At 53.8% G+C, this 15,559-nt stretch overlaps 1 protein-coding gene across 1 annotated transcript in view; it reads right to left on the bottom strand.

The window, feature by feature from the left end:
- Window positions 1-15,559, bottom strand: part of cacna1ab (calcium channel, voltage-dependent, P/Q type, alpha 1A subunit, b) — a 62,006-nt gene that overhangs the window by 25,886 nt on the left and 20,561 nt on the right. The window contains exons 5-26 of the mRNA XM_086156619.1: window positions 12,236-12,327; window positions 11,850-12,002; window positions 11,570-11,757; window positions 9,499-9,602; window positions 9,070-9,185; window positions 8,951-8,995; window positions 8,780-8,872; window positions 8,425-8,622; window positions 8,206-8,318; window positions 7,596-7,708; window positions 7,362-7,493; window positions 7,203-7,275; window positions 7,008-7,128; window positions 6,796-6,863; window positions 6,620-6,726; window positions 5,526-5,679; window positions 4,044-4,594; window positions 3,578-3,867; window positions 3,228-3,360; window positions 2,956-3,085; window positions 2,823-2,882; window positions 2,643-2,749 (exon numbers count right to left, since the gene is read on the bottom strand). Coding sequence (XP_086012745.1) covers window positions 2,643-2,749; window positions 2,823-2,882; window positions 2,956-3,085; window positions 3,228-3,360; window positions 3,578-3,867; window positions 4,044-4,594; window positions 5,526-5,679; window positions 6,620-6,726; window positions 6,796-6,863; window positions 7,008-7,128; window positions 7,203-7,275; window positions 7,362-7,493; window positions 7,596-7,708; window positions 8,206-8,318; window positions 8,425-8,622; window positions 8,780-8,872; window positions 8,951-8,995; window positions 9,070-9,185; window positions 9,499-9,602; window positions 11,570-11,757; window positions 11,850-12,002; window positions 12,236-12,327 — 3,141 coding nt within the window. The remainder of the gene's footprint in view (window positions 1-2,642; window positions 2,750-2,822; window positions 2,883-2,955; window positions 3,086-3,227; window positions 3,361-3,577; window positions 3,868-4,043; window positions 4,595-5,525; window positions 5,680-6,619; window positions 6,727-6,795; window positions 6,864-7,007; window positions 7,129-7,202; window positions 7,276-7,361; window positions 7,494-7,595; window positions 7,709-8,205; window positions 8,319-8,424; window positions 8,623-8,779; window positions 8,873-8,950; window positions 8,996-9,069; window positions 9,186-9,498; window positions 9,603-11,569; window positions 11,758-11,849; window positions 12,003-12,235; window positions 12,328-15,559) is intronic.

Here is a 15,559-nt window from a genome sequence, read left to right as displayed (position 1 = left end):
TTGGACATCTTCAACTTCTGCCCCGGACCAAACACCAATGAAGTTCTAAGCAGGGTGGCATGGAACCAGGGTGTGGTGCTAACCTAGCTTAGCGTGGTGGGAAGCCCCATGAGCTGTGACTCTGTCGGTACATGAGGAGCCGCAGAGGGAGACGGTTCGCTCCCAGAAAAAGACCACAATGTGATGTAGCTCACTTCTCCAGGACACCAGGTGGGTACTACAAGTACTCCAGATACTCTGTCTGATTGAAGTAAATGTGAGGGACTCCTGTACTGACGAGGCAAACATGCAGTGAGCCGAACCCCTTTCCCCCCCGGAGGGTGCACCCTCCCCCGCGCACCAATGCCAATGGAAGGTACCATCCAGTGAGGTAAGTGTAGTAACAGTGGAGTAACACTGTACTGACAGTTGCGCGAACCGTGTACTAAGTGTGGTAAAACAGTGCTAACCGTGCACTGACAGTTGTGCTAACAGTGCACCAAGAACAGTACAAGTGCTGTAACAGTGTACCTTCCAGTGAACTGACAGTTGTGCTAACAGTGTACTAAGTGTAGTAACAGTGTAGCAAGTGTAGTAAAAGTGAGGTAACAGTGTACTGACAGTTGTGTTACGGTGTACAAAGTGTAGTAAAACTGTAGTAACTGTGTACTGACAGTTGTTCTAAGTGTACCAAGAACAGTAACAGTGTAGTAACAGTGTAGTAACAGTGTACCGACAGTTGTGGTTACAGTGAACTGACATTTGTAGCGACAGTGTACTACGTGTACTACCCGTGTACCAAGTGTAGTTAAAGTGACATAACAGTGTACTGCCAGTTGTGCTAAGAGAGTACCAAGTGTTGTAAAAGTCTAGTAACAATGTACTAGTGTACTTACAATTGTACTTACAAACAGTGTAAGTGAAGTAACAGTGTACTGACAGTTGTGCAAACAGTGCACTAAGTGTAGTAACAGTGTACCATGTGTAGTAAAAGTGAAGTAACAATATACTGAGAGTTGTGGCAACAGTGTACTAAGTGTAGTAACAGTGTACCAAGTGTAGTAAAAGTGAAGTAACAGTATACTGAGAGTTGTGGCAACAGTGTACTAAGTGTAGTAACAGTATACCAAGTGTAGTTAAAGTAAAGTAACGATGTACTGACAGTTGTGCTAAGAGAGTACTAAGTGTTGCAAAAGTGTAGTAACAATGTACTAGTGTACTTACAATTGTACTTACAAACAGTGTAAGTGAAGTAACAGAGTACTGACAGTTGTGCTAAAAGTGTACCAAGTGCCATAACAGTGAAGTAACAGTGCACAAGGCCAGAGCAGCAGGTTCCTCCCCCTTGGGCAGCAGATAGTCTGGGCACTTAAAGGGTTAAAGGTGTCTGGAGTACCCTCACCCCCACGGAGCAGCTGACTGGTACCTTCTTCGGGGTTTGGGACATATGAGGGGAGTTTACAGGGCGGGTGGAAACTTAGAACCTGTCCTGACCCGGCGCCAACAGGATCCACCGACCTGCTAGCTAGCAGCTACATGACCTGCTGACACCTGCCATCTCCAGAGCACTTCTTTGGACAAACCCCCTTCAGATGACCTTCATCACTGCTCTACCTGCAAGAGTGAGGGCTCAATAGACACCACCAGATTCAGATTCTCTAAGGAGCACCCTCTTTGAGGAGCAGCGCCTCAACTTCTCGCCTCAGATAATGGGTGTGCAGACGAATGTCTAGAGGAGAAGCTCTGGCAGAGGAGGCGACTCCTCCTGTGATTGGACCATTCAGGACACATGTTCACGCCAGGGTCGGACATGGACGAGGGCGGTCAACTGTTCCTCACATACAGCAATCCATCACCTCAGCGAGAACCTTCTAGAGACCACCAGAGAACCTCCACCCGTCTCCCCCCTCAGGGCCTTCAGGGTGCAGCATCTTCTAGAGGCTTCATCTTGTGTTTACTCGCGTTGTCGTATGTCGGGACTCAAGAGGGGAGAACTTCAAGGAGAGGTGGTGGTGGAGGAGGAGGATGAGGAGATGGAGGTAGAGGTGGAGGTGGAGGTCATTATATGTAAGTACAGAGGAAGGAAGCACTCACGGCCTGGTTGGAGGAAATATCAGAGCGGCGTTGGCAAACAGAAGAGGGGGGGTGAGGGACATCGGGAGGAGAACATTTCAGAAGGTGGAGCTTCACAGAAGTAAAGGTTAGATAGTAGACGGGTGTAGGGGGGGGTTCAAGCAAGATCTGTGGAAGATGGACCTCTGGGGGTGAAGATGCTTCAGGGCTGGGGGGGGAGGGGGGCTTCCTTGCTTGTTGGTCACAAAGCAGGTGGGGGTTGGTGGAGGTGCTCAGGAGGTTCCTCAACTCAAGAAAAAGTAAGATGTGATGAAGATGCCTTTTTCTTCGGGGGTTGTCTCCGACCGGTGATGTCCCCCGGGAACATCAGGGAGAGGAGAGGACTACAAGGTGAGATGGAACCTGGAGTGGACCGGGCCGAGGTCGAGAAAATGAGGAGGAGGAGGAGGAAGGGATGGGAAGAACACCAAAGGAGAGACAAAGCTCTGGAGATGGATGGGAGCTGGAGAGCAGCTTTCTGTGAAAGGTGAGGTGTGGATGGAGGAGCTGGGGTCGGGGTGAAGATGAGGAGGAGGAGGCAGGACACTTACGTGAAGGCGAAGGCCACCAGAGCACCACTAACCACTATAAAGTCCAGGATGTTCCACAAGTCGCGAAAGTAGGAGCCCTGGTGGAGAAACAAGCCCAGGACCACCATCTGGAAGAGACGGAGCATGCTCAGTAGACACACACACACACACACACACACACACAAGGAGATACTCCATTACCTTGATCAACATCTCGAAGGTGAAGACTCCCGTGAAGACGTAGTCGAAGTAGCGCAGCACCTGTTGAGGGACACGACCGGGTGAGAAGGAGGAGGAGAAGGAGTCCAGACGGATGAAGCTCTAAACATCTCACGTTGTTCCTCGGCGAGTCGGGCCAGACGGGGTCTTCGGCCGCCAGGGCGATGCTGCTCATGGCGATGACGGACAGGATGCTGAACTCGAAGTACTTCAGGGTCAGGATGTAGTGGCAGCACTTGCGGAACCTGGAGGAAGTCCACACGCAAGAAGATGAAGACCGGACGCTTCTTCTGCGACTCACGGACGGAGCTGAAGCTGCACGGAGGAACATCACGACCGGGCCGATGAGAGGGGTTGTGGCCTCCTGGTGACACCTTCAGCACTCACGGGTTGGTAGTGGACATGATGAAGCAGGAGCTGTAGGGAGGCATGGGCTTGGGGCCGTCTTCATCCCCGCCGTCGTCGTCGTCGTCCTTCTTCTCCTCGTTCTTCTTCTGGTCCGTGTTGGCGTTCTTGTTGACTGTGGAGGCAGCGAGCCGGGTTAGGGTCAGATCCAAAACGGTCGTCCTTACGGTATGCCCCGAAAACGGAAACATCTCACGTTCTGCTGCATTTTTGGAAAAATGTGTCGTATAATTAGCCGTTTAGCTAACCCCATCACTGCTCCACCGGCTGTGGGAGCTTCAAACTTTTGGATGCGGACTGCATGGTTACTACAGTTAGGACACTAAGCTGACCTTGCAGGATGGCATTGGTAGAAGGGTAGGGGTAGACGGGAGGCATGTCCACGCAGGTGTAGTCCGGCTTGGCCATGCTGCTGAGGATCAGGCTGTCCATGCTGTGCAGCAGCGTGTGCGTGTCGGCATCGCAGCAGTTGAGAAGGTTGTTGAGGTGGTCGGGCGGCAGGTCGTACGGATGCTGCCGCACGCCGGCCAGCTTGCTGTTGTTCCGGAGGTTGTCCAGGTCCTCGTTGCGCTGCTGGATGGGGCGCATGGTGGAGAGGCTTGGGCAGGTGGCGTGGTGATCCCTGGTGGAGAGAGGGGGCAGAGCGAAGGTGATGTTTCTGCAGATACCCTTTGATGGGTTTGGGAGGGTGCTCTGGACACCTTCTTGACTCCAAACGCCCTGAAATGAACCCCCTGGTTCACGACGTCAAACTGCTCGAGGCCACAGGGGTTCCTCGCTTGACGGAGGCCCGCTCACCTTCTGGTACGATGCCCTCGGCTTCTCTCCGGGTTGCCATGGCGATGCCTCCTGGACTTGCGCCCCTCCTTCTCCTCCCCGTCCCCGTCGTCCCCCCTGGACCGCCGCCTCCGGCCCTGCTCGCCCTCCCGCCCGGCCCGGCGGTGCTGCCTCCGGTGCTCGCCGGCCCCCTCCCTCGGCTCCCCGCGGGGCGACTGGCTGCGGGCCTCCCTGTTCCGGTGCCGGTGGCCCCGGTGGCTCCGGTGGCCGTGGCTCTCCTCCCCCTGCGGCGCTTCAGGGTTTCTCAGGGAGGAGCAGCTGACGCCGCGCTCCAAGCGGGCCTCCTCGCCGTCGGGTCTGGCGGCCCGCGGGTGGCGGTGGCAGTGGTGATGGGGGGTGTGGCCTGCGCGGCGGTAGTGGTCCATGTCCTGCTGCTTGTACTCCTGCTCCAGGGGCAGCTCGCCGGGCTGCGTCTTGTTGGTGTTGTTGTTGCGGTTGTCCTGCGGGTTGACCACCAGGGGGCGGTCCAGGTGGGTCTTCATGTCCCCACGTCCTTTCCGTGGGTACGAGACCTGGGAAGGAGTGTGAGAGTGTAAAATCAGACAGGGGTTGTTGTAAAGTCTGGTCCCCTTGGTTACCAGAGACATACCGACAAGTCCCTCTAGCCTTCTTTAAGTCCAGAAGGTGTCCTGTCCTGTTTCTGGAAACCTGAAGGACATGTCTCCTCCCTGAGGCCTAACTTGGGATCTACAAACTTGTATCACAACTTTAAGTCCTGCTTTCCACTGCCCCAACCCCTGATAGATACCAGAACCCACGCTCTTGTATCCTGCCGCTGACTCGGATGGTCCCGATGCTTCCCTCCTGAGGGTTGTCTTGAATTTGGATGAATGCTCAAGTAATTGGTTGCAATCCGCAATCACCCCGAGCCACAGATAAACACGGCTGAGCAAACACTTTGCCATTTTTATCTGTGTCGAGACGGGCCGGACAGAATCTCCCCACAGATTTGCAAATGTTTTTGCCTTCTTGCCTTTTTTTTGAGGTGCAGGACACTGTCCCGCCCCAGTTTAGCACCCTTCTTTAGGCGCAGCCCTGGATTCCTCGGCGTGCCCCACTTAAATAATGTATGGCTCCCGAGCATGCAACTTCCAGCCGTCCCATTTAGCAGCAGCTAGCATAAGCATAGTGCTCCTCCTTGAAGGGACACCGCGCCCTGGGAAAGGCAAACGGGAGTCGCAGCGCAGAAGTTACCCAAAGCAGGTCGCAACTTTGGAAGGCCGGCGGATTCATTTAGGTAACACGTTGCCGCATCGAGTAACTTTTACTCAGGGGTTGCTTGCAGGACGTGCTAAGATACCTCCTCCTCTATCTGCACCAGGTTGCCTTGCTCTCCCTTTAGGATGCGAGCAGCATGATCATGAAGTACTCCAGCAAAAGTCCACCATACATATCAGAAGTAGACTACGTGAATACATCCGCCTCTCCTTTGGGAGTCCTCACCTCTTCTCCTTCTCCTCCCACCTTCCAGTCATCCTGCTCCAGCTCGTTGTAGAGCGCCTCGCGGCTCGTCATCAGGTTCTGCCGGCGGATCTCGCTGGTTCTCTGCTCCCACACGGACTTGTTGCCCTTGGCGTGGTTCTTCTGCTGCTCTTTGCTGTGTGGAGAGGAGGTGGAGTTGGAGAAGGTGCCGGAAGGTCAGATTAAAAGCAAAGTTCCTTCAAGGGAAAACAAAGGTGTAAACACAACTCGGACGCGGTGTGAGGGGCGGAGCTTCGGGGTCACGTGACGCCGATATATACAATCGGATCTCCTGCTGGACTGGATGGTCTGATCCGATGGGTCCGATGGGTCTTCTGCTTCTTATCTGGTTTGGGGTCACCAGGGTAGCAGCAGAGCAGGAAGGCCCAGACTTCTCCTCTTCCTGCCCACTTGGTCCGGCTCTGAATCCCAAGGCGTCCCCGCCCCAACATGGCCCTTCTGCTGAGTCCTCGATCTTCTACAGGTCCTCCTCCATGGTGGGATGTGCCTGGAACGCCTCACCATGGAGGCACCCAAGAGGAGTCCTGACCAGATACCTGAGCCTCCTCATCTGTCTTCTCTGGATACAGAGGAGCAGAGGTTCTGCTCAAAGCTCCTGCTGGATGATCAAACTCCTCACTGCACATCCAAGGAAGAGTCCGGACACCCTGAAGACTCATTTTGACCTCCTGTATCACCTAGAGGTGAAGGTGGAAATGGGGCGAGGTCGGACGAAGCCCGAACAAGCACATCATCTGCAAAAAAGCAGGGATGTGATCCTGAGGTCACCAAAGTCGGACCTTCTCTGGAAACAAGGGGAGCGTTTCTTCTCCGGTGGTGTCTTAGATGTTCAGAGTGAAGGTCTGATGGTCCTCTCAACACTGCATAAAGAAGGTCCCATGAGTTCCAGAGGAACTCCTGTGTGTATCTCGGACTCTTATCACATTGTCAGAGTGTTATCACCAAATTAACCGTCCACTATCGCTCCTCATCTTCATCGCGTCCCTTCTCTGCCTCCTGATTGGCTCAGAGCCCGAGGCGGCATCACGTGATTGGTACACGAGACTTGTACTCACGCGGCAATGGACAGGTTGGCCGCCGACAGCGGGCTGACCTCCGCCACCTCTTTGGCCTTCTGCAGCGCCGTCTTCTGATTGGCCGCCTCCTCTTGCTCCTCCTCGTCCTGCAAGAGATGGCAGGTGAAGGTCGGTCGCCCCTGGAGGGTTTGAGGCCTCCAGGGGTGAGGTCGTACCTTGGTGAGCTCCTGGGCGTTGGCCAGGTTGTCCACGGCGATGGCCAAGAAGACGTTGAGCAGCGTGTCTGAGGAGGTCGAGGTCAAGGAGGTCCAAAGCAAGAAGAGGCAGAGGAGGTCCCTGGTGACCTCCTTCTGTAAAAATAAACCGCCCGCTTCAAGAAGAAGAAGAAGAAGAAGCAGAGGAGGAGGCACGTCAGGGCCCAGGATACAGTTCCCGAAGAGGGTGAGGACGATGAAGAAGATGGAGAACACCATCCCCTTGTCGTTGACGCCGCCCTGGGACTCGATGCCGTTGTACATCACCATGTTCCAGTCCTCCCCGGTCAGGATCTGCAGGAGCAGAGCGACTTTGAGGACCTTCTGCGATTGATCTCATCTTCTCCATCGGGTTCCTTCCTGCTCACCTGGAAGACCGTCATGATGGCCGCCGCGAAGGTGTCGAAGTTGGTGGGCGGAGTTCCGTTCTCAAAGTTGAACCTTCATGGGGAGGAGACGCAGATGATGAGCCGAGTGGGCGGAGCCCAGAAAGGGGGCGGGGTTTGGGGGCGGAGCTTTGTACTGACTGTCCACCAAACAGCTGCATCCCCAAGAGGGCGAAGACCACGATGAAGAGGAAGAGGAGGAAGAGCAAGCTGACAATGGACTTCATGGAGTTCAGCAGGGACACCACCAGGTTACGGAGAGGAGCCCAGTACCTGAGGAGGAGGAGGGAGGAGGTGAACACACACACACACATACACACACACACACACACTCACACACACTCACACACACATCTGTACCACGAAGGGACTCACTTGGTGACCTTGAAGATGCGGAGAAGGCGCAAGGCTCGTAGCACGCTGATCCCGAAGGAGGTGCCCGGTTTGATGGTGGCCCAGACCACCTCGAAGATGCTGCCCACAATGACCTGCACACACACACACACACACACACACACACACACACACACACACACACACACACACACACACACACACACACACGCACACACGGTGTGGTGACGGGAACAACGTTGTACGCATCCTGATGTCGCCCCAAGGGTTTTAGACAAAATGACTCCCTTTTAGGGTGATTAGCTTCCGCGATCTGGACAGGAAGTGACCTCACCGCCGGACCCCTGACAGAACGTCTGACTCGGTGTGTTTCAGACGCCAGAACGTGCACGTATCCCCGAAATTGGACGTTGTAATGTGTAGTAAACTGAGTAACAACACTGTCCTGCCCTTGGTCCAAAGCAGGAAGCTAAAGAAACTTGTCTTGGTTCCAAACAAAACCCCAGAAAACAAGTCCGCTATCAGTGCTAAACTTAGCTTGACGCCTCTGATGCGTCCCTGTGTGTGTGTGTGTGTGTGTGTGTGTGTGTGTGTGTGTGTGTGTGTGTGTGTGTGTGTGTGTGTGTCTCACCACGCAGTCGAAGCAGTTGAAGGAGGAGTGGAAGTACGGCTGGATGCCCAGACCGTACATCTTGATCAGCATTTCAGACATGAACAAACCCAGGAAGATAAACTCTGCATAGACTGGAGGAGGACAGGAAGAGGAGGTCGGGACTCCTTCTGCAGATACAGCTTCATATGCTAACCACACTCGTGTGTGTGTGTGTGTGTGTGAGTGTGTGTGTCGTACACAGGAAGTCGGAGAGCAGCTCGGGCTGGTCGTAGTGGACGGCGGCCACACAGATGGTGTTGAGCCCCACCAGGCAGAGCACGGTCCAGTAGAAGGCCTGGGTCTTCACCACCTTGCGGATGAAGAACCGCAACCGACGTTCCTTCTTGCTGTAGTTGGAACCGTCCTTGCCGCTCTTTATGCTGGAGCGGGCGAACCCTGGGAGAAGAACCCGAGGTCACGGGCACGTTAGTCCAGCACTTCCTTGTGCACTTGTAGACAAGGTGCTTCTACTGACGGTCGGCCGTTTTGGGTTAGCGGGTTAGCGTGACCCGGATGTGGGCGTAGCCTGAGGTGTCTCTGCCGGGTTCCTCACCCACTGCGTCTCCCATGTTGTCCTCGCCCTCCTCGGGGTTCAGCAGCTCCGTCTTGTTGTTCTTGGTCTTGATGGTCGGCCTTCGCCTGGAACCTGCCGCGAGGAGATGCCGGTTAAAGCCGCGAGTCCGCGGAGGAGCGGGTACCCGCGAGGTTCCAGGAGACCGGTTACCATCGAAGTTCCCGGTTCCGTCTTCCTCCGCCAGAATCACCTCCTCTGCAAGTACAAGAACCACGTTAGGACACGCAATCACACGCATGTAACCATGGCGACCGGCAGGACGGGCTGACCCGCTTTGCAGATCCACTCCAGGTATCCGTTGAGCTCCCTCTCGATTTGCTGCTGCCGCCTCAGCTTGAGGAACTCGCTCCGGTTCTCCACCCGCTCCCTCTCTTTGGCAAATTCACTGGGGTAACAGCATGTGTTTAATCAGGAGACATTGTTGCAGGAAGGGAAAAATAAAGGAGTAGCAGTATTTAAGCCTGGAGTCTCCAGCTGGATGTTCTGGTCTTCGGCGGCTCTTCTCAGAAGCCACGTGGACGTTGACAACAACCACACATGGAACGCAGCTGGTCCGAACCACGCAACCACTGAGCAGACACCCGGGACGACCCGGCCGAGGCGGGAGGTACCGCCGTCGCTCTGCTTTCGGGTACTCTTTCCCCTCATTGGTTGAAAGGCCGGCCTTCATTTCAACCCCCCCAAGAACCGGGACCTACCCTGAGAGGACACCCAGCACCAGGTTGAGCATGAAGAAGGAGCCGATGATGATGAGGGGGATGTAGTACATCCAGTTCCAGGCGCTGCCCTCCACGTCGTTGCTCTGCGGCACAGAAACAAACGGGCGTTCAGACTCACCTCCACCTGTGAGGGAGCGTCCAACCCAGCCCTTCTGGGTGGCTACAATCGGCCGAGTGTCCGAGCCAGGCAGTGGATCTAGAGTGGAGTGCACGGATGGACACCTCACAGATCTGAACAGGGTGCTTGTTATGGATGGTCCATGACAAGCACGGAAGTCCAGTACCGGAGTGACCCCTTCCAGGTCTCGGTGCGGTGTTGCTGAAGTTACCCAGCAGAACAAGGGAGTCCCTGGAAGCAGTGCCCTCCGGTAGCCTAACCAAGCACTTCGGAAAAGGCGAGTACCCTGAGCTGCTGTTTGGCACACCGGCAGGTCAGAACCTGTCCGTTCCCCAAAGGTGAGGGTACGCTGGCCTCTTGTACCCGCAAGCACCGAATCGGGGGCCACAAGTATGCCCACACCTGTTCGGCATCACTCGCTCCAGAGTCCGACCCTTCTTGAGGAGACCGGACCCAGAGTCCGAGCCGAGTTCGACTCCATCTAGCTGGAACCTCTGGGCCAGGCACTGAAGCTCAGACTCCTCCCCCACAGGAAGGTGCCGCCAAGCCTCCCCAGAGGTCCTGCAGCCGAGAATCACCTATGACCCACTTTTCCCTTCGCGAGGTGGACGGCGCGCTAACTCCACAGAAGAAGAAGAAGCAACTTCAAATGGGGAAACAAGGAAGAAACAAGGCTATCTGCCCGTGCATTCTATACAGCACGAGCAGCCGGTTCTCTATTAAACTTTCATCGGTTTCCTGCTGTGAGCGTGGAAGTCGGCCTCCATCCATCAGGAAAGATGTTAAATATAGAGGTAGACGGACCAGAATAGGTGGAGGGGAAAAGAGACACAGAAGAAAAAACAGATGAGAGGATGAAGAGGTGGAGTGGATTGGGAAAATGAACGGCGTTGCGACTCAAATCTTAAATCTCGTCATGCCTCGTTTGGCCGAATGCGAGTTTGGATCCCCAAAAAAACTACATTTCCCAGCTACCCTGGACCAGCGGCGTCAGAGGCTTAAGGATGGAAACTGCATGGAACCCAAAACAACAAAATTACGAATTCAGGCAGACCATTAAAAAATATTTGGAGAGTTGAAGATATTATCTCTATTTGACTGAGTTAGATGTTTTTTATGTTGGTTTTTTTTTGTGTTTTTTTTAATTTTTTATTTTTTTTTATTTTATTTTTCACGTGCTAGTGAGGAAATAAGTGACCTATAAAGAATATAGTATCATGTGTATCTTGGTATGAGGTTTTGTAAGAATGTGTGTGACTCTGTTAAAGAACCTTTTCTAATGAATGTTTTTTTTTTGTTTGGTTTTTTTTTGGTTGGTTTTCGCATTTTATTTATTTATTTGTTTGTTTTATTTTTAATTTTTTTTTTATTTCATTTTTTTTCTATTTTATTTTTCACGTGCTAGTGAGGAAATAAGTGACCTATAAAGAATATAGTATCATGTGTATCTTGTTATGAGGTTTTGTAAGAATGTGTGTGACTCTGTTAAGGAACCTTTTCTAATAAATGTTTTTTTTTTTTTTTTTCTATGTTTGGTTTTTGTATTTTTTATTACATTATTTATTTATTTATTTTATTTTATTTTTCACGGGCTAGTGAGGAAATAAGTGACCTATAAAGAATATAGTATCATGTGTATCTTGTTATGAGGTTTTGTAAGAATGTGTGTGACTCTGTTAAGGAACCTTTTCTAAAAAATTTTTTTTTTCTTTTTTTTTTGGTTGGTTTTTGTGTTTTTTTATTTTTCTTCTTCATTTCTTCTATCTTGTTATGAGGTTTTGTAAGAATGCGTGTGACGTGTGATAGATTATGAATGCGTGTTAAGGAACCTTTTCTAATGAATGTTTTTTTTTTTTTTTCTCATCTCATCTCATCTCAAAAAAAACCAAAAACAAACTACATGTCCGGCGCCGAACCCCCAGGTGGACTCACGTAGTAGAGCATGTCGGTCCAGCCCTCCATGGTGATGCACTGGAACACGGTGAGCACGGCGAACAGGATGTTGTCGAACTGCGTGATGCCGAAGTTGGGTCCGAGCCAGCCTCCCCTGCAGGCGGTGCCGTTCGGACACAGTCGGGACGGTGCCGCCGTCCCGCAAGGAAGCTCGTCCACGACCTCCTCTGCGCCCCGAAACGAAGAAGAAGAAAGAGGCGACGGAGGGTCAACCGCGCCGAACCCCTCCGGCGTCGGATCGGCGCCGCCGGACGCTCACCCGTGACCTCGTCGTAGCAGGTGGTGTGGAACTTCCCCATGTAGAACTCCAGGCCGATGATGGCGAACATCAGGATGGCCACGAAGAGCAGCAGGCCGATCTGCAGCAGGGGGATCATGGCCTTCATGATGGACTTCAGCACCACCTGCAGGCCTGGAGGACAACGTGCACGGCGCTGAAAATGGTAGACTTGCATTGGTGGCGATGAACTCGGTAGTTAACTAGTAGGTTGATTAATTAATCGCACCGGATTACCCGGCGTAGCGTAATTAGCAAAAGGAGATACAAGGTATGGTAGCGTGTCTGCGGAGGTTCTCGGGAGGTTCAGCTCGAGCTAGCGGCGCGCTAGCTTTCGGTTACCCGTCGCCATGGCGACGGAGACTCACTGGGGATCCCCGACACCAGCTTGAGGGGTCGCAGCACTCGGACGGCTCGCAGCGTCCGCAGATCCAGCTGGGAACCCACCGACGACAGGATGCTGCCGGGGGAAGGAAGGAAGGGACAGGAAGTAGCGAGATCAGCACTTTGATTGGAACAGCTAACGGCTAACAGCTAGCAGCTAACGGCTAACAGATAATTATAATGTCGTAACAAGATTTTTTTTTTTTTTTTTTTTGGAGGCACGTTTCCTGCCGTCGAACATCGTGAACATAGTCACGTGCACGGTGAACATAGTCACGTGCACGCCGCTGGGCCGTCGCCATGACGACGGCGAAGCTTCGTTCCTTCCAGTTGGCGCGTTCTGTGCTCGGATGTCTCAAGAAGATAAGATGAGAACAAGAATAAGAACCGGACGTTCCACGCACGTTCTAGCAACATCTGACGCTCACGTAGATGATTATTATTATTAAGTTTTTATTATATAATCCCGGCTGAGGGGGCGGAGCCAACACGTTTGATTGACAGGCCAGTTTACTGCAGGTGTGATGCGCAGCTGCCGTTGGAGGGGGCGGGCGCTCAGCGGTGTTTCCACGGAGACGGTAGGTGTTTGAATGGTGGTGACACTGTGAGACGAAGCTGGGAAGCTGACACACACACACACACACACACACACAGGCTGGATGCCGGGGTGTCCCCAGGGAAGCTGCAGGGGAGGCGGGGCGAGAACCTGCTGCTGCTCCCTCAGATGGTGTGATGCTAACTGTTAGCGCCGCTAAGGCAGGCGGGCGGGCGGCGGGGGGGGGTCGTCTTCTTCCGCCCGAAGTGCATGCGGCGGCGTGACGCGGTGGCGTGCGGCGGCCAGCAGGGGGAGGCCGTGAGCTTCCCCGCCGGGAGCCTCACACACTCGCCGTGAAGATGCTGATGATGATGAAGAAGATGATGATGATGATGATGATGATGGCCGTCCCGCCACCTTCGCCTCTGCCTCTTCCTGTTCACGTGGCATCGCCATGGCAACCGGCGATTCCTCTCTCCTCGCCGAGTCTCCACGGTTACCGGCCTGCTCTCATTCACAAGCGTTACCGTGGCAACGCAGCTCCGGCTCATTGATGGAATCTCGGCAGTGCCGCAGCGGAAGGGACGGAAAGTGGGTCTCCTCGCGATTGATTTCCAACCCCTGTAGCCCCCACCCCTCTACACACACATGCACGCACACACCCACACGTGCGCAAACACGCACACACACACACACACACACATAGCTGGACGACAGTGACGGATGCTGCAGGTAATATGGATGACCCACTTTCTCCGCCGCTGCGGTCGCTGCGCCGAAACAGTGCAATACTGGTGTTCTACAGTACGCAGATCACACACACACACACACACACACACACACACACACACACATATGCACGCACGCTGATTGGAAGTGTTGCACGCCGTGGACTGAATCATCAGATCCGCTGCCAAGGAGTAGACGAACAGAATCGCCTGATGTTCCATCAATGTGAACAGTTCGTCCAGGAGGAGCCACAACCAGAACTAGCAGTGCGTGTGCACGTAGCAGTGCGTGTGCACGTAGTCCTGGTCCCAGAACATCTGAGAAGGTCCTGCTCCTTCCAACCAAAGGACTTTCCGTCCTTCATGTGTCCCAACGACCCCTTGGGGACAAATAAAGTTTTAGTGATTCTGATTCATGTGGCGGAAACCAGACCCTCAGCTGGGTCACATGACCTGTTCTGGACCTTATCAGCTCCTGCACATGTGCCTCCGTGTGTGTGTGTGTGTGTGTGTGTGTGTGTGATGATATTCTTGCGTGTTTTTATGTGTGTGTTCGGAGAGGATAGTGTGGGAGTGCCATGTGTCATCACAGTGTGAGCTCCAGTCCCCTACGTCTCACACACACACACACACACACACACACACACACACACACACACACACACACACACACACACACACACACACACACACACACAGTCTTGCAACAGGATGCCATGGACGTCCCGTCCAGTCACGGAACGTCATGTATGTTGACACGAACGGAAAAAACCAGCACGCCTTGATGTTCTCCTAGCTTCTCCACGGCTAGCGATGCTAACGGCTAGCAGCTGCGGGGCTGGCAACAGGAAGGGGAGTGGTAACCATGGCAACAGAAAACACCAAAAAACCGTGAGCGGCTGAGAGCCGATGACTCCTCCTGCGGCTTTAAATAAACCCCCGACCACGTCTCCGTCAAAACGTCTCCGTCGTCCGGGTTACCATGGCAACAACGACAATTTGAAAGAGAAACAACCGGAACCGGAGGAGAACTTCGGGTCCGGCTCGACCATCCAAGGTCACATGACCCAAATGGATGCTCTTCACCAATCGCACGGTGAGCTGCATCGGAGCCTCTGTGTGTGTGTGTGTGTGTGTGTGTGTGTGTGTGTGTCATCAGCTGAGTGCTAGCTCTGCTGAGCTCATCAATAACGCGAGCAGGAGGCGGAGAAGGTTGGTCTCCAGCAGATGGAGGGATGTGGAGGACAAAGAGGGCGGGGGAGGGGAAGGATGCCCCCCCCCCCTGCACCCCCAAAGTGGACTCTCCCAAATTCTGGGCTGTACCACCTTGCGGGGGGTTTTAACCCTTTCTGTTTACAAGCGCGCGCTAGCCGGGCTAACGGCCGAGCGCTGGATTATTGGATGGCGTGCCGTGCGGGAGAATGGAGACTCTGATGTATTTATTAGCATGAATTAGCCGCGGTTCTTTCCTCATTAGCGCTTTCATCCATCCATCTCTCCGTTAATTAAATCTCCACTCGTCTGTTGGTACGTCTGCACCGCCACGTAAGTGTGTGTGTGTGTGTGTGATCGGAAGCCCTGGACCGAACCATCTGACCATCTGGACCGCACCATCACACCACCTGAAACGGGGGGGGCGGGGGATTCCGGCGAGGGACGGGGGAAGCCCCGCCCCCTGCAGGGGGGGAGCTGGTCTCTGATTGGTCCTTTCTGGATTGCGCCTCTTCCTCATCCGTGCCAGGTTTTCTCTTAAAATAGAGCCTTACGTGCGTCCGGTGGCGTTTGCACGACCTACAACCCTCTCCTCGAGCACGCGCATGTGTGTGTGTGTGTGTGTGTGTGTGTGTGTGTGTGTGCTGACGTTGCAGGCGGACGTGTGACGGACGACGGGCCCGCGAGCGACCGCAGAGCAATAATGATAATTGAGGCGATGGCAGAGGGACAGCTGCCGCCGGACGGTTGATTAAATTGGATCGCCGGCGGTTTCCCCGGCGACCGGCGGCGTCCGGCTGTGACCTCCGAAGTGGTCGCAGCCGCGTCGTAAC

Source organism: Fistularia commersonii, chromosome 12 (genome assembly GCF_037954325.1).
Source record: "Fistularia commersonii isolate RoL2024-O1a breed Wild chromosome 12, RoL_Fcom_v1.0, whole genome shotgun sequence".
Lineage (NCBI taxonomy): Eukaryota > Metazoa > Chordata > Actinopteri > Syngnathiformes > Fistulariidae > Fistularia > Fistularia commersonii.
The sequence above is the reverse complement of the archived record's forward strand: the minus strand, read 5'-3'. Positions and strand labels throughout refer to the sequence as shown.